The sequence below is a fragment of the Carcharodon carcharias genome, chromosome 4, assembly GCF_017639515.1.
Source record: "Carcharodon carcharias isolate sCarCar2 chromosome 4, sCarCar2.pri, whole genome shotgun sequence".
In the NCBI taxonomy this organism is placed as follows: domain Eukaryota; kingdom Metazoa; phylum Chordata; class Chondrichthyes; order Lamniformes; family Lamnidae; genus Carcharodon; species Carcharodon carcharias.
Genome location: NC_054470.1, coordinates 109,383,903 through 109,409,710, shown reverse-complemented (window position 1 = coordinate 109,409,710; position 25,808 = coordinate 109,383,903). Strand labels below are relative to the sequence as shown.

Here is a 25,808-nt window from a genome sequence, read left to right as displayed (position 1 = left end):
TTACCTCCATTGTTTTTTTTTGTGGGAGCTTACTGTGCTCTATTTGGCTGCCCATGTTTCCTATATTACAACAAATACAGTTCAGAAAGATACCACATTAGATGTAAAGTGCTGTGGGATACCCTGAGAGCTTTGATATCAGTACAAATCTTCTTTCTCTCCTCTTTCTGCTTTTGAACCCAAGTTTAAAACCAAGCTTTCGCCCGCTCTTAATCTCTTGTGTTTTTTCTTCTTTCCTCTTCTTCTTCGTCTGTTTTGGGAAAAATGCCTCGAGATGTTTTTATGTTGAAGGTAATACATAAAATGCCAATTGTTGTACAGTAATAAAACTTTTTTTGAAAAAACAGACTACATAATTTGTACAGGACAGGATGAGTTCTTGAGGTACCCAGGCAGGTTACCTTTGAACCTTTGCATTCTACATGGTCCATGACTTGGGTATTAGGGTTCATGATCTTTAGGCTCCTTATTTCATTGCACCATTGTCATTCCACGCTATATGGTTGGGGTTGTAGAAATAGTTTTTTTTAGCAGCTTCTAAACATTTTAATCTAAGCATTGCTTTCTTAAGATAATAGCTTTAATTTTGAAACAAAATAGGAATTCCAGTAAGACCATGAAGTCAAGCAGACCAGAAGGAGGCCCAAAGTTAAAATTTGTTTTGTGCCAAGCTTGTACTTTTGCCTGAATTGTTAATGGGGGGTGAGATAACTAACGTGACAGTGCAAACGGTTTGGCTTGAGAATGCAATGAATGCCCTTGGTACCTTGTAAAGGGGAAAGGATCCCTGCCGCTGATTTCACTTCATCCATGTGCGTGCGTGTCAGTCTGGTGTTGTCAAGCAGCCTGATTGGATTTGGAGGAGGTACTTGCGTAACCAAATTTTTTTTTAAAAAAAGAAACACGAAACCTGTATTTGTGTAAATGCCTTTTACATCCTTGGGACATCTCAAAGCAGCATGCTTTTGCCTTCAAAAACAGCTCCTTGCTTTCTACACTTAAGTTAACTTGCTTTGGTGATGTTGGCCGAGGGATAAATGCTGGCCAGAATACTAGCCAAAGTCCCCTGCTCTCCCATTAGCCCCATGGAATCCTTTACATTGTCCAACGCTTCATCCAAATGATGACACCGATTACGACATGATGCATTTTTGATACTGCACTGTAATGTCCAGCTTAGGTTACCTTCTCATGTCCAGCAGTTGGGCTTGAATCCACGACCTGCTGACTCGTACTACCACTGGGTCAAGCTGACATCTGACGATCAGTGGTCTCAACCTGGGCCTACACATGAAGAATGAATTAGAGGGGTTATTGCTGGGCCATGAGTGCTTCCAGGAGAGATGGTTAAAAACTGGGGAGATGAGCTTTGAGCAAGGCCTAAATGAGCTATTTTGGTGATGGACCCTTTCTTTTTATTCCAACAGGCATAGATATTTTGATAAATAATGCTAGTGCCATTAACCTAACTGGTACCCTGGACACACCAATGAAGAAAGTGGATCTCATGATGAATATCAACGCCAGGGGTACTTATCTAACGTGAGTACTGTCAATATTAGATATGCTTCGATCAATACTTGCAATGGGTGATCAGATATATTCTTGGAAAGTGCAACTTGGTAAAGAAAAGATCACATCTGTATTATGATTACATGAAGAGTAACTTATTGTGAAGATTACAATAGCTCGCATTTATATAGCACCTTTGATGTGATGAACATTCACAGGAGCATTATCAAACAGATATGGATACTGGCCCATATGAAGAGATATATTAGAATGGATGACCAAAAGTGATGGTCAAAGCAAGAGATGTTAAGCAGTGTCTGACAGGAGAAGGGAAAGGTGAGAGGTGCAGGGAGGGAATTCCAGAGCTTAGGGCCTAAGCAGCTGAAGGCATGGCTGCCAATGGTGGACCAGTGGAAATCAAGGAGGTGCAAGAGACCTAAACTGCAGGAACTCAGAGATCTCTGAAGGTTGTGGAGCTGCAGGAGGTTAGAGGTAGGAAGGGATGAGGCCACAGGGGGCTTTGTAAACAAGGACAAGAATTGTTAAATATGCTATCAATTTTAATTAATTCAGGAATGTAAAATAATTTCTGTGTAAATAAACAACATTGAGAAAGGGTTTATTTAAATTGGCACTGCAGAGTTCAAACCAAGTTATTTCATGTTTAACAGAAGGGCAAGGAATCCCTTTCCTTTCTACGTGCTTTCGATAATCTTAGCTGGATACTCACCTGGGCAGCCTGTCTTCCACCTGTGTTTCTCTCAGTAAGGGAGCAGGGATGTTCATGATGACAATCAGAGATTACACCTCCCTCTGATACCCTCCCATACTCCTTGGCTTGTTTCATTGTTGGGCGCATTGCTGAATAGTTTCATAACTTGCTTGTGGAACAGAACAGGGAGACCTTAACCACCCAAACTGTGAGCCATGGGTGGAGAAAGGATCTTCAGTGACTAATTTCCATACATTTTAAGACAACAGGTGCTTAAGCTGATTCATGAAAGAAACGGTGGATACTGATGCTTGCTTAGACTTGACTTTTTCAAACAACTGTCATCACACAACTGTATTACAAGTTTGGCCTGATGGCAATCACACTTATCTTTAAACTATACATCGTACTGTACTGCAATCTTCAACTGATTAATGCTGCACTCAAGTTAATCAAGTTCTATCCTTGATTGCTTGTCCTGGGCACTACATTGCCACTTTCTTGGGTTTAGGTTTCAACTCATGTCTTGTAATGCTCTTAGCCAGGTCACTGCATTGAGGCTTTATTAGTTTTTATCATTCCTGGGATGTGGGTGTCATTGTCAAGGCCAGCATTTAATTTTCATCTCTAGTTGCCCTTGAGAAGCTGGTGGTGAGCCACCTTCTTGAATTGCTGCAGTCCATGTTGTGTAGGTACGCACACAGCGCTGTCAGGAAGGGAATTCCAGTTTTTGACCAGCAAAGGTGAAGGAATGCCTAGTTCTGAGTTAGGATGGCCTGTTTATGCCTCAGCTGCTATGTGGAGGCTGTGGGACATCCATCAAATTGAGTGAGAAAGCTGGGTATTTATAAATGGAATAATTATTTTCACTGTAGCCCAACCCATGATTTGCATTGAATTAACATTACACCTTTGCTTTTGCACTTGATGTCCCTCTTTATATGACCTCGGACCCCATTTGCTGTTTTTGTCCAAAAGAGCTTGCTCTCTCACTTTAAGATTTGCATTTCTGAAACCTCACCTGCCTCTTCCTTTTCCAGTTTTAACATTGAATGTAATTTTCCAATCCATGTTGTTCCTGCCAAAATGTAAAGCATGCTTGTCACCAACTGGTGCTCTCCTGCAGCTAAATCTCTTCTCCTTATCCTCTGAATGAAAGACTTGCCTTTATAGAACACCTTTCACAACCTCAGAACATGTCTCAGGCTTGTAGCCAATGGAGCATTTTTGAAATGTAGCCACTAATGGTCTGTAGGAAAGACAGAACCAATTTGCACACAGCAAGCTCCCAAAAATTGTATTGTGATAATTGGTTTGATGAGGTTTCACTTACTCTACAAGTGATTTGGAGACAGTCAGTATTTAGTTTTTCTTAAGCTATTTATTCACATTATTTACACCCAAGACTTCATGGTAAGTACCTTGTTTTGTAGACACAGACTGTTCTGTCTTGCTCCTTTGAACATCGGAACTTGATGTCGTGCTTAACATCATTGCCTAACTAACAAAGCCATTAACCCTTTACTCTACAATAGTGAACAGATAATTTTTTTTGTCATGTTGTTTGAGGGATAAATAGTGACCAGGACACTGGAAAAATTGAGAAATTGAACTTGTGCCATGGAATCTTTTACACCCACCTGAGTGGGTGGCTAGGAACTATATGCTAGCACTTCCAACTGTGCAGCACTCCCTCCACATGACACTGAAATGCCATCTGACATTTTTGTGTTCAAATCTCCTGCAATGAACTTTGCACCCACAGCCTTCTGACCTTGGGGCGAGTGTGCTACCAGCTGAGCCATAGCTGACACTGTAATTGTTTGCCTTACTATCATTGCTACTTTCTGCCCTTCACAAATTTCATTTCAGCCAGTCACTGATATTTTCGCTGTTGGCTGTCAATGTCTTGTTAACTATACTGTTAAGGTTTAGTGGTAATTACATTGTTAAACAGGCGATGGCTATTTATACACCTATAAATATTTGTACACCTTCCATGACCTGTGGGCACTGCAGGGACGGGTGCATCATTGACCCTGAAAATCACGTTTTAATTTGACTTTTGTAAGTTTCCTTTAACATTTTGTTCTTGAGTTAAGGTACCCCTTTAAGGGGTTATTCACTTTTGCTAGTTCATTTGACCTTTTGTTAATTTGTCCCCTTTTCATATTAATCAAAAGAGCATATAAATAGGGATAGCTGGGACACTGGGGAGGTTGGTGTAGTGTTGACTGTGAACTAAGTCAATAAACTCTCTCCAGCAAATAAAGCAGCTGTGTCTTAGTTGTAGATTCATCAACTGGCGTGGATCCAGTTAACATTGGCATCATGTGAATGTCCCATGGCTTTACAACTGTGATGAAACTCATTTAGGCAATAAATTCCACATTGGATCAATCGTCCATGGCTGTTGTGGTTTGTCAGTAACTGTTTGTGGAAATGCAATCACTGTCCCTTTTATCGTCATCTGAAGTGAATAAACTTCTAGGAGCTCCAATGATCTTTGAGGATCTATTTTCCTTCTATGTGTAAGATATATATTCTTCACAAGAAGGTGCAGCAGAATCTGGAAAAGCGCATGGGGGAGAAAGGAACTGAAGGATATGCTGAAAGGGTGAGATTTTTGGGGGGTGGTGATAGGAGGCTTGTGCGAAGCAAAATCACTGGCATGGACCTGTTTGGCTGAATGGCCTGTTTCTGTGCTGTAAATCTTAAGTAATAAACATCTCCTGTTATCGGTTTCTCCTTGACTTTGCTTGTGCAGAGAAAACCGAAGAAACTTCTAGTACAAGTCACGACTTGAGACTCGTGGGAAATAAATAGTTGAATGCACTGGAACTAAAGGTTTGCTTCCAGAGCACGGTTCATTAATGTGGCTGTGTACCCAAAACTTAATGGTCTTTAAGCCTAGTTGTGTGCCAGATACATTGGATGACATTTAGCCACCAGCCAAGACCACAAGTTGGAGGTCTTGTGGCTCAATGGGTAGCGTCCCTGCCTCTGAGCCAGAAACCCTGGGTTCAAGTCCCACCCCAGGACTTGATGGCCAAGGAAGGTGCATTCATAACGTGGCCAAACAGGTTGATTATCAACCTGCAAATCCTTCCAACACATGCCAATGGCAGGCAGTAAGAATGGGAGAGATTCCTGGTCAGTCATGGGATGGAAGGAAAATTGGAGCCTCTACAATCACTATCCATAGCTCCAAACTACAACATGCATGTTGCACAGCAACACTGTCTCCCTGAATGAACAGTAAGGCACCAAAGACCACAGATCCACTCCCTAACCAAGATGCCAAGGTTGGTTTGTACATGATGGATTTGTTTTTGTTAGGATTTTTTTCTTCTGCTTCCTTTCAGTCCTGGTTGACAACAAATAATATCTCCTAATATTGTGCTCCAGTGGTCAAGAAAACTGTTGTCTTGGGTCACTGTCCAATAGTGGAAGAGGTGGTCAACAGTTAGTGCAAGAACATAAACTCTCTTCAACTCTGGTCTTGGCCTGTTATTTATTAAAAGTAAAGGTTTTGCAGGGGACAGAAGTCAAATCAGATTTCACTTGATTGTTGTGTAAATGTTTTGTGCTTCTTGAAATGCAATAAGAGTAAAGCGTGTAATTCACATCCTGGTTTTCGAATCCCTCCAAGGCTTCGCCCCACCCTTTCTCTAATCCGCTTCAGCCCTCTGAGATCTCTGTGCTCCTTAAATTCCGGCCCCTTGCATAATCATGATTTTCATTGGCCCACCATCGTCCGCACTCAAAACTCTGTAATCGATTCCCTGAATCTCTCTGTCTCTTTCTTTCTTTAAGACATTCCATAAAACCTATCTCTTTGACTATAATTTTGGCAGTGTCCTAATATCTCCTTATGTGGCTCAGTGCCAGATTTAATTTGATAATCAGTCCTATGAAGTGCGTTGTGATGTTTTAATATATTAAGGATGCAATTTAAATGCAAGTTGTTATACTTTGTTAACTGCATTTGAAACACTAAACCTCTCTGACAGCAGTGACCACAGGTTTCTCCTTTTAAAACGAAATCCAAGCAGGAAACTTGACGAGTCTTGAAAGAGGTGGTGATGTGACTCCATTAACTTCATTAGTAACACTAAATGTGGACCAGCATCAGTAACATAACCAGTATGAAGCCTTTTGGCATTCCTCTTGATCTTGACAAACCTAGAATAATTGAAGAGTTGGGGAGAGGATAGCGGAATGTTTGTGACAGCTGATTGCTCGCTTTCTCCACCTCGCAAAGCCATCTCCGCCATGAAGACCGGGTTACTTCAGTCGAAGTTTCACGGACTTTTGGCAGGCAAAGACTGACGTGGCCTTTGTTAAGGCTTCAACATGACAGCCTTTAATAATAAATCCTCAGCTCTAATCCACTAGCAGTTCATTTGAAGCACATTCACCAATTTGCTAACAGAACAAAGGCAGTAGCCTGTTTCTGCAGAATGTACAGGAGGGCTTAATCCTCGTCATAGAAACTAGGAGCAAGAGTAGACCATTCAGCCCTTCCAGCCTGCTCCGCCATTCATTATGATCATGGCCGATCCTCTATCTCAACACCATATTCCTGATTTCTCTCCATACCCATTGGTGCCCCTAATATCCAAAAATTTATCAATTTCTTTTCTGAATATACTCAGTGTCCTGGTCTCCACAGCCTTCTGTGGTAGAGAATTCCACAGGTTGACCACCCTCTGAGTGAAGTAATTTTTCCTCATCTCAGCCCTAAACAGCTGCCCCATATCCTGAGACTATGGCCCCTGGTTCTAGACCACCCCCAAGTAGGGGAAACACCCTCCCTGCATCCAGTCTGTCTAGCCCTGTTAGAATTTTATACATTTCAATCAGACCCTGTCTCATTCTTCTAAACTCTAGTGAATACAGGCCCAGTTGAACCAGTCTCTCCTTAGCTTTATCCCTGCAGAAGTTTACTGGGGTTACAGCCCTTCAGGATTACGTGTGGATTCTATTTGCACTAAGTACAACAAAGTGGCTTAAAAGCAATAAAGACCTTGGAGGAATATATTTGAGGTGTTGGAAATGCCTATCTTGGCTTTGAGTCCCAAGGTTCCAGGTTCAAATCCTACTCTAGGGCTTAAGCCCAAAAATCCAGGCTGATCCTCCAGTGCAGTCTGAGGGAGTGCTGCACTGTCAGTGGTGCCATCTTTTGAATGAGACATTAAACCAAGGCCCCCACCTTCCCACTCAGGTGAATGTAAAAGATTCTATTGCACTATTTCAAAGAAGAGCGGGGGAGTCCTCCCTGATATCCGGTCAGATATTTGTCTCTCAATCAACATCACAAAAATAGATTATCAGGTCATTATCACATTGCTGTTTGTGGGAGCTTGCTGTGAGTAAATTGGCTGCTGCATTTCCTACATTACACCCAGTGTGTAGACTTAAAGAAAAATTGCTTCATTGCTGCTTTGAGATGACCAGTGGTTGCACAAGGTGCTATATAAAAGCAAGTTTTTTCTTCCCTTTTCACCCTCCCAAATCAGTCTCCGTATTGTGAATCAGAACTGACAGCTTTCTTAGTCGGAATTGATCCTGTTGATTTTTATTTAAATCCTGGTGTGACTTTCTATTCCACCACCTTTAATTTCTCAATAATTCTGTCATCCTCTTGCTCATCGCTAAGCGAATAAAACACTTTTTTTTTCCGTGTATAGAGAAGGCTGGAAAACAGGCCAGCCACTTGGCATTGTGTCTGCGGCAGGCGAGTTATTTATTTTACTCCTGATTCAGCCATGATATCAGGAAGAATTCTTTCGTCTTCAGGATGGAATTTGAACCATTGTTGAGACATGTACCGACAAGGTGACTCTGGTGTGGTACATCAATCACAGTTTCTCGAAAACACATTCCAGCACTTGACTCTTACAGCAGAATCTGGAATTCTTGCAATAATGGGGGAGTGAGAAAGCATTGCTGACTCTGTCAGCGCAAGACTTCAATGCACAGACAGCACTTGAGAAATGGCTCCTGTCCTCTGAGGAGACCTCTGACCTTTTTAAGAGAAACCTCTCTGAGGCTTCTCTTTATCTGGAGGCACACAGCTGTGACCTGGTCTGATTTCCGCCAGAACTTTTTGCTCAAGTGACTTAAGAAATGTTAGGCTTTGAACTGTTCCTGATATTTAAGGAAAAAAGGACTTGCATTTATATGTCATCTTGCACAACCTCATGAGAGTCCAAAGAGTTTTATAATCACTTTTTTGAAGAGTGGTCATTGTTGTAATTTGTTATGTTGGTTAAGGGATGAATTTGGGCCCATGACACCAGGGAGAATTCCCTTGCTCTCCTTCGAAATAGTGTCATGGGTTATTTTATGTCCACCTGAGAGAGCAGATGAGGCTTTAGTTCAACACCTCACCTGAAAGACAGCGTCATTGACAAACAGCACTCCCTCAATACTACGCCTGCGACAGTGTGGGGCACCCCCAGCGCTGCACCTCCGGACAGTGCGGCACTGCCCAGGGAGTGTCAGTCGGACTTGAACCCACAGCTTTCTGACTCTGAGACTAGAGTGCTACCCACTGAGCAGTAGATTACACTAATTTTTCAAGCGTATACTGATTTTAAAGAAGCTATCTTCAGTAAAACTGAGACTTTGTGAATGCTGCAAAATCTCTGATGATGTACACTCTGATTTTGTAAGCAAGCATTTCACCTGCACACAACTGCAGTAAAGTAGTCTCCCCAATGCCCTTCTGTCTCCTCTGACTCCCCAGGTAACTAACTGACCCATAGAGCAGCCTGTGGAATACAAAATTAGGTGTTTTGCACTGTCCCTGGATGAGGTGCCGAGTATATAATCTAATAATGCTTGACCAAAGTTTGAGTTGACTTCAGTTTAAAAAAAAATCAGGGATTTAAAACAGGCAAGGAGGCCATTTAACCCGTTGCACCCATACTGGGTTGGGTCTAAATTTACACATTTTTATCGCGGATCTTTCTTTCATTGAGTATGATGGTGGTTATCATCCACACTGGTGCCTGAACACTTTTTTCCCAGTGAAACTTGGTTTGAGTGAAATGCACTGGACTGCCTAAGCAGCAGCTGAGGATGTGGAAAACCTGAGCATGGCGTTTGGAGCTGCAGCTGGGAATTCTTGCAGGTAAAACCACTGAAGTCAGCTGGAGGTTGGGAGAAATGATAAATGCAGATGAAGAGGATGGGTGAGGAAATCCAAAGGGAGAGCAGGCTTACACCTCGTCGGCACCCTCTAGTGCCTGGCTATCAGCCTGTGTTCCCGGAAATAATTTACTGCGTGAATTCACGTTTTGTGTAAGGGAAATCTAAACTTGCATTTTCATGGCCAATGAAAGCTCCTGCCAGGATTTATGGCAATGAGGCCTTGAACTGAAGTCTAGAACGAATGAATCCTTTATTTAACTTGTAGTGCATGTAATAGTGGATGTGGCTGCCTATAAATCTATTTCTTCCATCTAGTTTGGCACAATTCCATCGTTTAGCCTCTCTCTGGCAGAAGAGAACAGCCTGTAAAATAAAATTGATGGTCATGATTGATTAAAAACAGTAAAGTTAACAAACTTGAAATTCAAATCTGGCTTAGGGAAATGTTGTCGAACAAAATTTGACACCAGGATATATTAGGACAGATGACCAAAGCTTGGTTAAGGATGTGGGTTTCAAGCAATGATATAAGAAGAGGAGAGAGGCGGGAGAGGTTTAGGGAGGGAATTTCAGAGCTCGAGGCCTCAGGCAGTGAGCTTTAGGTGTGGCCTCCAGTGGTGGAGTGATTACAACCAAATGCACAAGAGGCCAGTTCAGCAACAGCCTAGAGATTTGGCCTAGACTAATGCTCTGGAAGCATGAGCTGATACCTCACCATTGCAGCTGGGGAAATTTAAGTTCAATCAATTAATAAATTTGGAATGAAATGTTGTCTTGGTAATAATGATCGTAAGATTATTGGATTGTTGTAAAAACCAATCTGTTTCACTCATGTCCTTTAGGGAAGGAAATCTGCTTTCCTTATCTGGTCTGGCTTACATGTGACTCCTCACCCACAGCTTTTAACTGCCCTCTGAAATGGCCACCTAAGCCACACAGTTGTATCAAACTGCTACAGAAACCAAGCACTTCAGGTGTACCTACACCACAGGCACTGCCACGGTTCAAGAAGGTGTCTCACCATCTTCTCCAGGACAATTTGGGATGGGCAATAAATGCTGGCCTAGCCAGCTGCGTCCACACCCCAAAACAAATAAAACAATATAAGGTCTCTTGAGAGTTGGCGGTGTTAGTACTGGATATCTGACGTACCATGTGACAAATCTCAGATGGTGGAGGCATCAAGAGGTGGCGGTGGTGAGATAGTGTTTTCCGACAATGTTGCAAAGGGGCAGCATATAGATGAAAGATAGGAGAAGACAAAGGATAGATCCAGGGAGAGTCCAGAGATAATGGTGGAGGAGAGGGAAGAGAAGACATTGCAGGTAATTCGCTGCCTGTGACTGGATAGATAAAAATGGAACCAGGCAAGTGCAGTCCCACCCAGCTGGAGAGGCATTGGAGGAGGATGGTGTGGTCAACTGTGTAAAAAGAAAACTGCTGGACAGGTCTGAGAAGGATGCGGAAGGTATGTCTACCACTGTCACAGTCAGGTTGGATGTCATTTACAACTTCGATCAGGACTGTTTCAGTGCTGTGGCAGGGGTGGAAACCTGATCGGAGGGATTCAAAAATGAAGTACGGCCAAAGGTTTTATTGGGTGCTGGAGGCAGCTATTGGAGTCCTGCATCACTTGAAGTTTCTTGATGGTGAGGCTGTGGAGGGCAGTGAGGGGAATTGGTGGCAACAGGGTCTATAGGTGAGGGAGTTAAGGTCATGGACAGAGATGACCAGAAGCCAGTTAAAGAAGTACGTGTCTTTACAGTGAATGGAAGGATCTTCCTTTGCATTCAAGTGAATTGTGTAATTTGCAAATGAAGGAACTTTATGGGATCACCCCTATAGTCTCCCTCTCTAGACGAAAGACCATAAGACGTAGGAGCAGAAGTCGGCCATTTGGCCCATTGAGTCTGCTCCACCATTCAATGAGGTCATGGCTGACCTGATAATCCTCAACTCCACTTTCTGCCTTTTCCCCAGAACCCTGGATTCCCTTACTGATTAAAAATCTATCTATCTCAGCCTTGAGTATACTTAATGATGAAGCCTCTACAAGCCTCTGTGGTGAAGAGTTCCACAGATTCAGTACCCTCTGAGAGAAGAAATTCCTCCTCATCTCTGTCTTAAGTGGGTGACCCCTTCTGAGATTATGCCCTCTGGTCTAGACTCTCCCACAAGGGGAAACAACCTCTAGTATCTACCCTGTCAAGCCTCCTAAAAATCTTTCAATAAGGTCACCTCTCATTCTTCTAAACTCCAATGAGTACAGGTCCAACCTACTCAACCTTTCCTCATAAGAAAATCCCTCCGTACCCAGGATCAACGTAGTGAACCTTCTCTGGACTGACTCTAATGCCAGTATATATTTCCTTAGATAATGGGACCAAAACTGTTCACAGTATTCTAGGTGTGGTCTAACTAGTGTCTTGTATAGTTTTAGCAAGACTTCACTATTTTTATACTCCATGCCCTTTGAATTAAAGGCTAACATTCCATTTGCCTCCCCTATCACCTGTTGATCTTATATGGTAGCTTTTTGGGATTCATGCATGAGGACTCCCAAATCCCTCTGTGCTGCTGCTTTCTGCAGTCTTTTCTATTTAAATAATATTCAACTCCTCAATTCTTCCTGGCAAAATGCATAATGTCACATTTTCCCACATTATATTCCATCTGCCAAGTTTTTGCCCACTTGTTTAACCTGTTTATGCCCCACCTGTAGATTCCTTGTGTCATCCTCACCACTTGCCTTCCCACCTATTTTTGTGTGATCCACAAAGTTGGCAATAGTAAATTCACTTCCCTCCCCTCATCTAAGTCATTAATATATATTGTAGATAATTGTGGCCCCAGCACTGATCCCTAGGGCACTCCACTAGTTACTGGTTGCCATCCCTAAAATACCCCCTTTATCCCAAGTCTCTGTCTTCTATCAGTTAGCCAACCCTCTATCCATGCTAATATGCTACCCCCAACACCATGAGATCTTATGTGCAGCACCTTATTGAACGCCTTTTGGAAATCCAAATATATTACATCTACTGATTCCCCTTTATCTGTCCTGCTTGTTACCTCAAAGAATTCTAATAAATTTGTCAGGCATGATTTCCTCTTCATGAAGCCATGCTGACTCTGCTTGATTATATTATGCATTTCTAAATGCTCTGCTACTACGTCCTTTATAATAGACTCTAATATTTTCCCAGTGACAGATATTTAGCTACTGTTACCTATTTTTGTCCCCCTTTTTGAATAAAGGTGTTAAATTGGCAGTTTTACAATCTTCTGGGGCTTTTCCAGAATCTAAGGATTCTTGGAAAATTACTACCAGTGTACCCACTATCTCTGTAGCTACTTCCTTTAATATTCTAGGATGCAACCCGTCAGGTCCAGTCGACTTATTGGCCTTTAGCCCCATTAGTTTCCCTAGTACTTTTTCTCTAGTGATAGTTATTGTATTTTTCTCCTCCCCCACTTTTGCCCCTTGATTATGTAGTATTTTTGGCATGCTATTAGTGTCTTCTAGCGTGAAGACTGATGCAAAGTATTAATTTCACTCCTCTGCCATTTCCTGGTTCCCCATGATTATTTCCCCAGCCTCATTCCCTAAGGGGCCTATGTTCCCTTTGGCCTCTCTTTTCCTTTTTATATATTTAAAGAAGCTCTTACTGTCCATTTTTATATTACTTGCTAGTTTACCCTCAAAGTTTATTTTCTCCCTCTTTATTTTGTTTGGTCATCTTGTGTTGGTTTTTAAAACATTCCCAATCCTCTGGTTTACCACTAATCTTTGCCACATTGGATGTTTTTTCTTTCAATTTGATTCTATCCTTAACTTCCTTGGTTAATCATGGTTGGTTTATCCCCTTCCTAGAATCCTTCTTTCTCATTGGGATATACCTTTGTTGTGAGTCATGAACAATTTTCTTAAACGTCTGCCATTGTTCATCAACTGTCTTTTCTGCTAAACTCCTTTCCCAGTCCCCTCCAGCCAAATCTGCCCTCATTCCTTTGTAATTACCTTTATTTAAGTTTAACATAGTTGTTTCCAACCCAAGTTTCTCACTCTCAAACTGAGTGCTAAATTCTGCCATGTTATGGTCACTGTTTCCTAGGGGATCTTTTAGTCTGAGATAATTTATTAAACCTGCCTCATTACACATTACCAGGTCCAAAATAACCTGGTCCCTGGTTGGATCCACAACACATTGTTCTAGGAAACTATACACTCGATGAATTCTTGTTCGTGCCTACCTTTGCCAATTTGATTTTCCCAATCTGTATGAAGATTAAAGTCACCCATGATTAATGTACTGCTTTTTTTACGTGGCCTCATTATCCCCTGAGTTATTCTCTGTCCTACATCTTTGCTACTGTTAGCGGCCTATAGACTACCCCCACCAGTGTCGTCTTCCCCTTATCTTTTACCTCCACCCGTATAGATTCTACATCCTCTGATCCAAGATCATTTCTTGCTATTGGACATATTCCACCTTGTACTAACAAAGCTACCCCACCACCCTTTCCTTCCTGCTTGTCCTTTCGAAAAGTCACATACCTGTGAATATTTAGTTCCCAGCTTTGATCTCCTTGTAACCACGTCTCTAATGGCCATAAAATCATACCCATTAACCTCTATTTGTGCCATTAATTTGTTTATTTTGTTCCGAATACTATGTGCATTTAAGTAAAGAGCCATTGATTTTTCCTTTTTGTCATTTTTCCCCCCTTTGATCCTATTTGCTGCAGTTTTTTTATGTTTGTACACTCTTTCCCTTCTTGTCACATTCTGGGTATCAATACCTAAATAGCTGCCCTGCAATGCTACCATATCATTTTGCTTTGTTAGCCTATGTATCCCCCCTTCAGAACCCTCCCCTTACTTCATTTAGTTTAAAACCCTCTCTACAGCCCTAGTTATTCAATTTGCCAGGACACTGCTCTCAGCACGGTTCAAGTGAAGCCCGTCCCACCGGAACAGCTCCCTTCAACCCCAGTTCTGGTGCCAGTGCTCCATGAACTGAAACCCATTCCTCCCACACCAATCTTTGAGCTACGTATTTAACTCCTTGACTTTATTTACCCTATGCCAGTTTTCCTGTGGCTCAGGTAGTAATCCCGAGATTATTACCTTGGTGGTTCTGCTTTTTAGTTTAGCTCTGAACTGTTCAAATTCTTTCAGCAGAACCTCCTTTCTAGTTCTATCAATGTCATTGATAGCAACGTGGACGAGAACAACTGGGTTCCTCCCCTCCCACTCCTCATTCTTCTCCAGCCCTGAGGAGATGTCCTTAACCCTGGCAGTGGGTAGGTAACACAGCCTTCAAGATTTACTTTCTCGGATGCAGAGAATTATACTGTGCCCTACCACTACTACATTCCTATTTCCTCACCCCACTTGAATGGCTCCCTGTACCACAGTGTCATGGTCAGTTCGTTCTTCCTCCCTGCAGTCACCACTCTCGTCCACACAGCTTGCCAGGATTTTGTGACTGTTGGACAGGGCAGGGGCCAAGATTCCTTGAACGCTATGCCCTGGGTCCCCATACCTGCCTCACCTGCAGTCACACCCTCATGTCCCTGATCACAGACCAAATTTGAATGACCTAATCTGAGGGGTGTGACCGCCTCCTGGAGCAAAGTGTCCAGGTAACTTTCCCTGATGTGGCACAATATCTGCAGCTCCTTAACTCTGATCTGAAGTTCCACAAGCTGCAAACAGTTAGTACAGATGTGTTCACCCACAGGAGCAACACATCATCCATCACGTATTTTATTTAACTACTTAATTAATTACTGTGGTATCCCAGCTCTTTAAACTTTATTTTAATTTTTTTTACACACCAGTAAGGAAAAGAGAAAAAAGACTAGAGACCTAAACACAAACTGAAGAGCTTAGCTGTTTTACTCACTGCTCACCCCTCTCTTTAATGGCGCCTCATTCTTTCGCTGTTAATGGCCCTGCTGCTCCTCACTGTTAATGGCCCCACTGTCCTAAATGGGTTTTTACAACAATTGACAATGCTTTCATGGTCATCGTTCGACTTTTAATTCCAGATTTTTATTGAATTCAAATTCCACCATCTGCTGTGGCGGGATTTGAACCCAGGTGCCCAGAGTATTACCCTGGGTCTCTGGATTACTAGTCCAGTGACAATACCACTACCCCACTGCCTCCCCATGACTTATCTCACTATCTCTGTTAATGGTCCTTCTGCTTCTCTCGCTCTCTCACTGTTAAATGTCTCCCCCGCTCATCTCTCTCTCTCACTGTTAATGGCCATGCTGCTTCTCGCACTCTTTTGCTGTGTGTGTATAACAGGACTGCCTGTCCCAGCACCCACACAGGGAGCAAATTCAAAATGGAATCATACTGAAGGCGGCTATTCATCGTGCTTGTGCTAGCTCTCTGAAAGAACTACCAATTCAGAAGGCCCTCCTGTAGCTCTGCTGGAAACATTGTGAAGTAAAATTCCTTTTCGTCCACCAAAAAATAGTAACTTCTGTAATATCTGCCTATCTGCTGAATTATCTTTTGCATTAGCAGTGAGACCATTGCGACCACAATGACTGTGCCATTGTAGCTGGTTGTCTGATCATGATCAAGAAACCAACCTAAGTGAATGTTCTTGCACAAAAATTGTTGTCTTTTATTTTGCAGTGGCAAAATGGGCTGAATCCAAAATAACAGAGTCTAGAGAGGCACCTGAGCTCAGATGAATCAGAGGCACGTGGAGCCAGTGAAATTGTTTCCAGTTGAATTCCCTTGCTGACATCCCAGGGACCATCCTTGGAGAATGCCTTTCCTTGTGTTTATTGTTATGACGCAGCAGTTGGCAAAGGCTGAGTTATTTAAAATCTCAGAGGGAAACTTTTAAACAACTGTCATAATCTATATTTTCAATTGGTATGTTTGAGATGCAGCTCTAAATTCAGGAATAAGATCATCAGTTCTCTAGAGGTTTCTATATCAAATTAAATGAGACCTTTATTAATGTACAGCAAATTAAACACATACACAAGGCTACAAATTACTACTATCATAACTTTTAACAAATTCGCAAATTAATCTCCACTAAGGAAACAATAGCCAATAGACTTAACCAGACACCAGGCAAAGCATTTTCACTTTATGAATTCAAAATGAGGTTCCTTTCAATTTGATTCATTGCCGCCAGTCGTAGGCTTACAACTGCTTAGATGTTACATGCCTCTGCGCTATACACACAAAACTCCTTTCTGTTATACCCAGCACTCACCTTTGAATGTAAATTCTCATTGTGTCACCAGACTCTTTGAACTCCTTTCATAGTACCAATTTTATTAGTGATGTAAACATTGCTTGGTGTCTCCTAGCTAGGTGCAAGATTTCACTCCCACTCTTGATTGCTCTATTCAACAAAATGCAAATGTACCTCTACCTCTGTTTACATCTCAAAACTACTATACATCAAAGCACCCAGACTAGCTGGTTTTAATCCAATTAAGACACACATTTTAAAAAAAAACTTTCCAATAACATTATATACATTAATAGCTTTGTGACGTTACCAACGTCAGTGCCCCTCATCCAACTGAGGAACAGAAGGATATTTTGGTTTAGATCTGCATATGTCCCAGAAACATTTGTAACATTTTCTCCACAACGTAATGAAGTTCAATTCTGATAACTGTGAGGTGGTACAGTTGGTAGGAAGAATAGGGAGGTCACTTATTACTCAGGAGGTACAAGTCCAAATGAGGCAGAGGAACAAAGGGATCATGGAGTACAAATACATGAATCATTAAAAATTGTGCCACAGGTTAGCAAGACTATTTTTCTTAAAAAAAAAGCAAACCAAACACTAGACTTGATTGCTAGAGGGATGGAATTGAAAAGTCAGGAAGTTATTGCTAAACCTGTATCGAACGTTGGTTAGTCTACACTGAAAGCTGTTGCGTGCAATTTGGGTTGCCATATTATAAAAAGGATATAGAGGCTTTGGAGAATGTATAGACAAGATTTACAAGAATGATACTAGGAATGTGTGAGTGTACATGTCCGGAAAGGATGAACAAGCTGGGCCTCCTTTTCTCTTGAAAAAAGAAGGTGGAAGGGTGACCTAATAGAGGTCTTTAAAATTCTGAAAGGTTTTGAAAGAGTGGGCACAGAGAAAATGTTTCCTCTGGTGAGGAAGAGCATAACTAGAGCCATCAGAATAAGGTAGTCACCAAGAAATCCAACGGAGAATTCAGGAGAAATGTCTTTACCCAGAGAGTGCTGACAATGTGGAACTCGCTACCACGGAGTGGTTGAAGTGACTAGTATAGATGTGTTTAAGGGGAAGCTGGACAAGTATATAAGGGAGAAGGGAATAAATGGTTATGATGGTAGATTTAGATGATGAAAGATGAGAGGAGGCTCGAGTGGAGCATAAATGCTAGCATGGACTGTTTGGGCTGAATGGCCTGTTTCTCTGCTGTATATTCTGTGTCCATATGTAATTACATAATTTGCCTTTGAATGGCTGGCGTGGTTGTGGCCTCCTGCAATATCCCCAGTTTCCATCACTCCAAGATTCCTTGATGCCACACTTGATCAAATGCTGCCTGGGCACTGACCTCTGCAATTCCATCCCTGAACCCTTCTGCCTCTCTCTCTCTTGCGTTGCTCCTCAAAAACCTGGTCAAAGGGATAGGTTTTTAATCAGCTGTCCTAATATCTCCTTATGTGGCTAAGCGCCACATATTTTATTTGATAACATTCCAAGGGACGTGCCTTGGGACGTTTTCCTATGTTAAAGGCGCTGCATGAAATGCAAATTCTTGCTTAGGTAGCATTGCACCTCAGGATGATGCATTCCGGAATAGCTCCGAGACAAGTACAAAGTTGAAGCATTTTTTTGAAAATGCTAAAGTGTAACCATCAAATCGCGAAAGTTTTGGTGAGCCTTTTTTAAATGTCAGTTTTTTAAAAAAAAAATTGAAGATATTATCTTTAATAATCAGAGGTATTTGTACGGAAATGTCCTGTGTATTTTGAGTATCAACTTGATCATGGCCACCCCTCCCATGACTCGAGCCCTGCAGCTATCGTCAGGAGTTGCCCGAACTCTTGTCGAACTTGTTTCCTCCTGCTGCTGTTCTTTGCTGCTCTCTGTTTCCTGAGGAATACGTGATTATTTCATTAAATCTGAATTCCTGAAGGGGAAATGAGAAGGGAGGAGAAAGTGCAGTTCCTGCTGATCTGAAAGCAGAGGGTCAAATTTGGCTTCCGTCCTTTTCGAGGCTGAATTTCTTTTCATGTTCGACTTTGTTTCTTTTTGATTAAAAAAAAATTCAAGCTGGCCAAGTATGTCCAGAGAAGTATTTTCAAATTCAAAGATTGCAAGATGAATACGAGACAGGGCTGGCCACCCACTCAGCAAAATCCTCCAGGACCTCAGATTACAGCAATTAATTGGTTTTGAAATGATTCCAGGGTTGTTATTTTTATTAGCTGAATTCCTGAGGTGAGGTGAGAGTAACTGTCCTTGACATCAAGGCAGCTTTTCACTGAGTGTGGCATCAAGAAGTCTTGGCAAAATTGAAGTCAAGGGGAATCGTGCAAAACTCTCCACTGGATGGAGTTATATCTAGCACAAAGGAAGATGTATGTGGCCATTATCTCCATCTCAGCACATCCCTGCAGGAGCCCCTCGGTGTAGTGTCCTAGGCCCAACAATCTTCAGCTGCTTCATCAATGACCTTGCTTCCATCATAAGGTGGGAATGTTCACTGCTGATTGTGCGATGCTCACCACCATTCTTGACTCCTCAGATACCGAAGCAGTCAATGTCCAAATGCAGCAAGACCTGGACAATGTCCAGGCTTGGGCTGACAAGTGGCAAACAACATTCATGCCAGACAAGTGCCAGGCCATGACCATTTCCAACAAGAGAGAACCTAACCATTTCCCCTTGACATTCAATGGCATTACCATCACTGAATCCCTCACTATCAACGTCCTGGGGGTTACCATTGACCAGAAACTGAACTGGACTAGCCATATAAATACTGTGGCTACAAGAGCAGGTCAGAGACTAGGAATCCTGTGGCGAGTAACTCACCACCTGACTCCCCAAAGCCTGTTCACCATCTACAAGGCACAAGTCAGGAGTGTGATGGAAATACTCTCTGCTTGCCTGGATGAGTGCAGCTCCAACAACAGTCAAGAAGCTCAACACTATCTAGGACAAAGCAACCTGCTTGATTGACACCCCATCCGCTTGCTGTACCACCAACACACAGTGGCAGCAGTGTGTACCATCTACTAGATGCACTGCAGGAATTCACCAAGCCTCCTAAGAATTCACCAAACCCACCACCGCTACCGTCCCACACTTAGTCAAATGCTGCCTTGATGTCAAGGGCAGTCACTCTCACCTCACCTCTTCACATTGAGGATACTCTTCATCGCGTTATGTGGCACTGCCACCATGCTAAATGGGATAGATTTAGAACAGATCTAGTAACTCAAGACTGGGTACCTATGAGGCGCTGTGGGTCCTCAGCAGGAGCAGACCTGTACTCGAACACAATCTGTAACCCCATGGCCCAGTATATTCCCCACTCTACTATTACCACCAAGCCAGGGGATCAACCCAGGTTCAATGGAGAGTGCAGGAGGGCACACCTAAAAATGAGCCGTCAACCTGGTGAAGCTACAACTCAGGACTGGTTGTGTGCCAATCAGTGTAATGCAGCATGCAGTAGACAGAGCTAAGCGGTTCCACAACCAATGGATCAGATCTAAGCTCGGCAGTCCTGCCACATCCAGTCGTGAATGGTGGTGAACAATTAAACAATTCGCTGGAGGAGGAGGCTCCACAAATATCCCCATCCTTAATGACGGAGGAGCCCAGCACATCTCTGCAAATGCAAGGCCGAAGCATTTGCTGCAATCTTCAGCCAGAAGTGCCATCTCAGTCTCCTCCGGAGGCCCCCAGCATCACAGATGCCAGTCTTCAGCCAATTTGATTCACTCCATGTGATGTCAAGAAACAGCTGAAGACACTGGATACTGCAAAGGCTGTGGGCCCTGACAATATTCCAGCAAAAGTACTGAAGACTTGTGCTCCAAAATTTGCCATGCCCCTAGCCAAACTGTTTCAGTACAGCTACAACACTGGCATCTGCCTGGCAGTGTGGAAAATTGCCCAGGTACGTCCTGTCCACAAAAAAACAGGACAAATCCAACCTGGCTAATTACGGCCCCATCAGTGGACAATCAAAAGTCAGTAAAGAGATGGGAGGGGTCATCAACAGTGCTATCAAGCAGCATTTGCTTGGGAAAAAGATCACTGAGTGCTTCAAACTGAGGATTAGTTGAGTGACCCTCCCCCCACACCAGCCTCACCTTTTTCAAAGCCTCGGCAATACACTATCATCCACCATGTGAGGACACCAAAGCTGGACACAATATTCTAACTGAGGCCTGCTCAGGATCCTGTGCAAGGCCAAATAGTATGTTTGGATACCTGGAGAGTTTCCCTTAGCAGATGGCGCAAGGTCTAGAGGACACAGATTAAAGGTTTGGGCAAGATTTGCAGGGGGATGTGAGGAAGATCGTTTTTACCAGCAAGTTGTGGAGCAATCCAGTCAGCTCCATTCCCTTGCGCAATCTCGATAGCACATCCAATTTCCTTTTGAAACCATTGATCATCTCTGCTTCCTCCACCCTCATAGACAAGGAGTTCCAGGTCTTTACCACTTGCTGTGTTTAAAAAAAAAATGCTCTTTCTCACATCCCCCATGTATCTCCCAAAACCTTAAATCTGTTTCCCCTTGTCCTTGTACTATCAGTGGATGGGAACAGCTTTTCTTTGTCTACTTCATCTAAAACTGTCATTATCTTGTAAACCTGTATCAATTCTCCCCTCAATCTCCTTTACTCCATGGAGAACTGCCCCAATTTCTGTGACCTAACATTGTAGTTAAAATCCCTCACCCTTGGAGCCAACTTTGGTAAATCTCCTCTGCACCCTCTCAAGGACGTTCACATCCTTCCAAAAGTGTGAGCATCAGAACTCAACGCAATACTCCAGTTAAACTTTGGGAAAACTGAAACCATTACCTTTAGGCCTTTGCCACCGACTGTGGTTGAACCAGATTGTTTACAACCTCAGCATCCAATTCAACCCCAAACTGAGCTGAGACACGCTCTCCATCACAATCTTTCAAACCTGTAACGTTGCCATCTCCCTCCCTGTGTTGACCCATCATCTGCTGGCTGCCTCTTCTTACCTCCACACTTGACTTCTCATGCTCTCACGGCTGCCCTCCACCATCTTGCACACTCTGCAAACCTAAGCTGATCTTATGGAAATCATTAAGAGAGAACAAATCGAATGAAATCGCCTGTACAGCAATGTGCACGGTATGCAAAAAGAAAGGGGAATTGGAGGCATTAATCTGTCGTGAGAAGCTAAATGCAGCAAGGATTAACTGAAACATGGTGGCATAGAGAACAGTGCTGGCAGTTAAATATTGTTGATTCTAATCTATGTGAAAAGGATAGAGAATGCAGAAGTGGATGGTGATGGTGGTAGCTACTAATTGGAGCATGTATGGGTTTTTGGTTTGTGTCCATCCAGTAAGTTTTTAGGCAAACCATTCTCCCCATAAATCCACGCTGACTCACTTTTACCCTTCTATGCTTATCTAGTTGTTCCATTTTCTCCATTTCAGCAATTTCTTACTTATTGTTAACTAGGTACAATAAATATCGGTTTCTATTACATGCACTTGTCTTTGCCATGTAGATGAGTAATTGCAGTCAGTAACTTCAAACGGGTGTACTTCACTTTGTTCTGTATTCCACTTTGTTCTGTACTCTGTTCTCTGATGTCTAACACCCATGAATAGAGCATGAATAATCCATTCTTTAGTGTGTGTGTGTTGTATTACCTGGGGATTGTTGTTTGAGGCCTGAAGCGTTGAAAGACTTACATTGGTTTTTGGCCAGGTAGATAGTGAGAAAGCTGGAGGTGGCATGAGCTTGTCTTGGATGTGGAGAAATGAACCAAGGTTCCTGCTCTGTCATCTCCTTCAGTTCAAAAGTGCTCTGAGATCTCGGCGTTCCTTCAATTCTGGATTCGTTGCACTTCACTGATTTTCATCGCCACAGTGTTGGCGGCCATGTCTTCAGCTGCCACAGCCCCAGAACTCCCTCCCTCAGCCTCATCCACAGTCAGTCTCCCTCCCTCTTTAAAGCTTATCTCTTTGACCAAATTTTTAGCCATTTGCCCTAAAATCTCCAGATGTGTCTGTGTCAAATTTTGTGTTAAGGTCCCATGAAATGCACTGGGGATGTTTTATACATGAAAGGTGCGTTGTTGTTCAGTGATCCTTTCTGCGAAGTACAGGTGTTCAGTCATTGGATGGTGGACTGGTTTTGGCACAGTATACAGCTGTTTGTTTAGGGAGCATATCTGATGTGATTTACAACTGAATAAGGAGAGAGAAGCTAACATGCGCAAATTTGCTGACCTAAGGTTATTATTATTTTGTGGCTCAGAATGAATGACTTAGTTATGGCAACACTAAAAACTTGCCATTTGTGTAGGAAGTACAGCGGTCAATTTGTGCACAGCAAGATCCCACAGATAGCAAGGTGATCTGCTGAGGTGATGATGGTTGAGGGGCAGCTGTTTGGCCAGGACAGCAGAGAGAATTCCCCTGCTCTTCTTTGAGAGACTGCCATTGGATCTTTTATGCCTGGCTGGAGGACAGAAGGGATCTTGGTTAATGTCTCATTCGTAAGATGGCACCTTTGGCAGTGCAGCACTCCCTCGGTACTGACTACTGTTTACCTGTTACAACACTGAGAGTACTTCACTGGCTGTAAAGACTTTTGGAACGTCATGAGGTCATGGAAGGTGCTGTCTAATTGGGAGTTCTTTCTTCACTTGCCAACGTTAATGTTTTAATTGAGAAATTGCCTACAGTTGGTGTGTCAATGCATTCTTAACTTGTCCCAAACTGAAGACACGTCATTATGAAAACACCACATTTCTTTTGCGTTATCATTAAATAATTTATTTGAGCATGATGTGTTTCACATCTGTGAGATACAGAGGCAACAACAGAAGGTCATTGGCTGATAAACTGAAAGAGACTGGACAGATCTGCAATCCTAAATTCAAGCTTGCTTTCTTTTCTCTTGCATGTTTGATAGATGGATTTAATCTTTTCTCTAGTGCTCACACATTAAGCATCAACCTGTGGCTTAATAATGAGTAGTAATGGGAGTGGAGGTGTTTTCCCAGTAGGCACCATGATAAGCAGGCTGCTTAATAGCCGCCCCATTGCTCAGCCCTTGTCCATTTTGACAGCTGCGGATGGTGATAATACAGAGCCAGAGACTCAGAGATTCCTGTAGCTCTTTCTGAGCATGTCAAACAAAAACATTGTTATAAATTTCCACTGTGTACCCTGTCAGAGGGAAATAAATTCAAGGCATCGTTAAACAGACACTCCACAATGCAAAATATTCCTGGTCTCATTGCTTTAGCACTTTGGCTTCGAGCAACATTTGACCAGTGTAGAAAACAGCCATCTTGTGCTTTGAAACCCACTGCCTGCTTCCATTTTTATATTTAATACAGACCTCTATGCAAGCCTGACCTGGAGGAGTTGAAGCTGAGCATGAGCCTCAGGGAAGTGATTTGAGATGCGCATTGAGAATAAGATTGCAAAAGCATTGCTTTTGATAGTAAAAAGAAAGGCAGATTTGCATTTATGTACAGCCTTTCATGACCACAAGATGTCCCATTCGTTACAGCCAATTAAATTCTTTTGAATGTTACAATGTCCTAATAGGAAATCCAGCAGCCAATTTGTGCACAGCTAGCTCCCACAAATAGCATTGTGCTAAATGACTGGATAATCTGCTTTAGTGATGTTGGTTGAGGGAAAGACTGATCAGGGCACCAGGGAGAGATGCCCTGCTCTTCTTCAAAAAAACTGGACATGGGACCTGTTATGTGCATCCTAGACGGTAGTTGGGGCCTCAGTTTAGCATCTCATCCAATAGCGCGGCATTCTCTCGGTACTGCTCTGGAGTGTCAGCTAAATTTTTGTGCTCGAGTCTCCAGAGTCTTTCTTGAACCCACAACCTACTGACTCAGGGGACAGTGTTACCAACTGAGTCAAAGCTGGTTAAGCGATTCTCCCGTCAGTGACGTCATCCACACACATTATTTAAAGAAAAATATTTCAGACAAGATGTACTCACTGTGTCATCCAAGGTTAATTCTGTACCTATCTGCAACATTAGCTTAATATACTTTAAATGAATAATGAATTAAAAAGGGCAAAATCAATGAACCCTATCTTTATATATGTGATTACTATATCTTATTGTATGCATAGAATAAGCTGGAGCATAGGAACGAGATTCACTTCTACAACACACGCATACACCTAGGGACATTAGTTGCTATAGTTACAATGCTATTAATATCATGATCCAGGAGTGCAATGCTGCAGATGTTTGCATAAACTTTTCACCTGCATGTAAACAGATATCACAAACCAATTTGCACTATTTACTTGTATGCAAAATGAAATTTGCTTTTAAAGGTTTGCAGCGGATCAGTGAAGCAGCATCAAAATGAGGCACAATGATGTGATTCTCTTTTTATAAAGAGGCTGACATCAGCTTTACAGGATAATGGATTTTTAGAGGCATACAACTGGGTGAACATGAGAGTTTTGCACGCCATTTCTCAGCCTTTCACACAGTCATTCTCTTGCCCAAGCATTCTTTCTTTCTCTTCTCTCTCTCTCTTGCACACTGTCTGTTGTGCGAATTCGCTCTTGCACGCTCGCTCTTGCACGCGCTCGCACTCGAGTGCTCACTCTCGCATGTTGTCTCTTGTGTGTGATCTCTCTCACTCATGCATGCAATTGCACCCACGTGGGCATTCTCACTCTTGCTCTCACATGCGCTTTTGTTCACTTTCAATTCCTGATCTTGGGAATGTTGTTTGTAGCAAAGCATTTAAGTGGAGTTTAGGTGAGTTTTGAGCAGCTTGGCATTGCCTTGGGAGCAGGTTCCACTCCTGCACAACAGATGGTGCATGGCATAAGGGAAAAAAACAACCTGCAAAAAAAATGAAAGGCAGGGGAACAAGGACATTACATAGAATTAGCATTTCAAGTGGTTGTAGCAAGTCCTGTTCAAGAATGTGGAGCAGGATGTCCATTTTAAGGAAGTTGTACAACATGAAAAGAATTGTAAGTCATGAATATCTGTTACCCAAAAGGCTCTGGGATAGGATGTATGAATTCTAAATCCTGGTACCTACTAAGTGGGTAGAGATCATCGTTTTGGGTACTACTCCTAATCATAAAACACCATCCTTGAATATGTGGTGTGAAGGTGAAGCAATAACTGAAG

General features: G+C 42.6%; 1 protein-coding gene across 2 annotated transcripts in view; it reads left to right on the top strand.

The window, feature by feature from the left end:
• The window catches only part of hsdl2 (hydroxysteroid dehydrogenase like 2), a 111,766-nt gene that overhangs the window by 60,388 nt on the left and 25,570 nt on the right, over positions 1-25,808 (top strand). For both annotated transcript variants that reach the window (XM_041186058.1, XM_041186057.1), the window contains exon 4: positions 1,428-1,542. In XM_041186058.1, the coding sequence (XP_041041992.1) occupies positions 1,428-1,542 (115 nt within the window). The remainder of the gene's footprint in view (positions 1-1,427; positions 1,543-25,808) is intronic.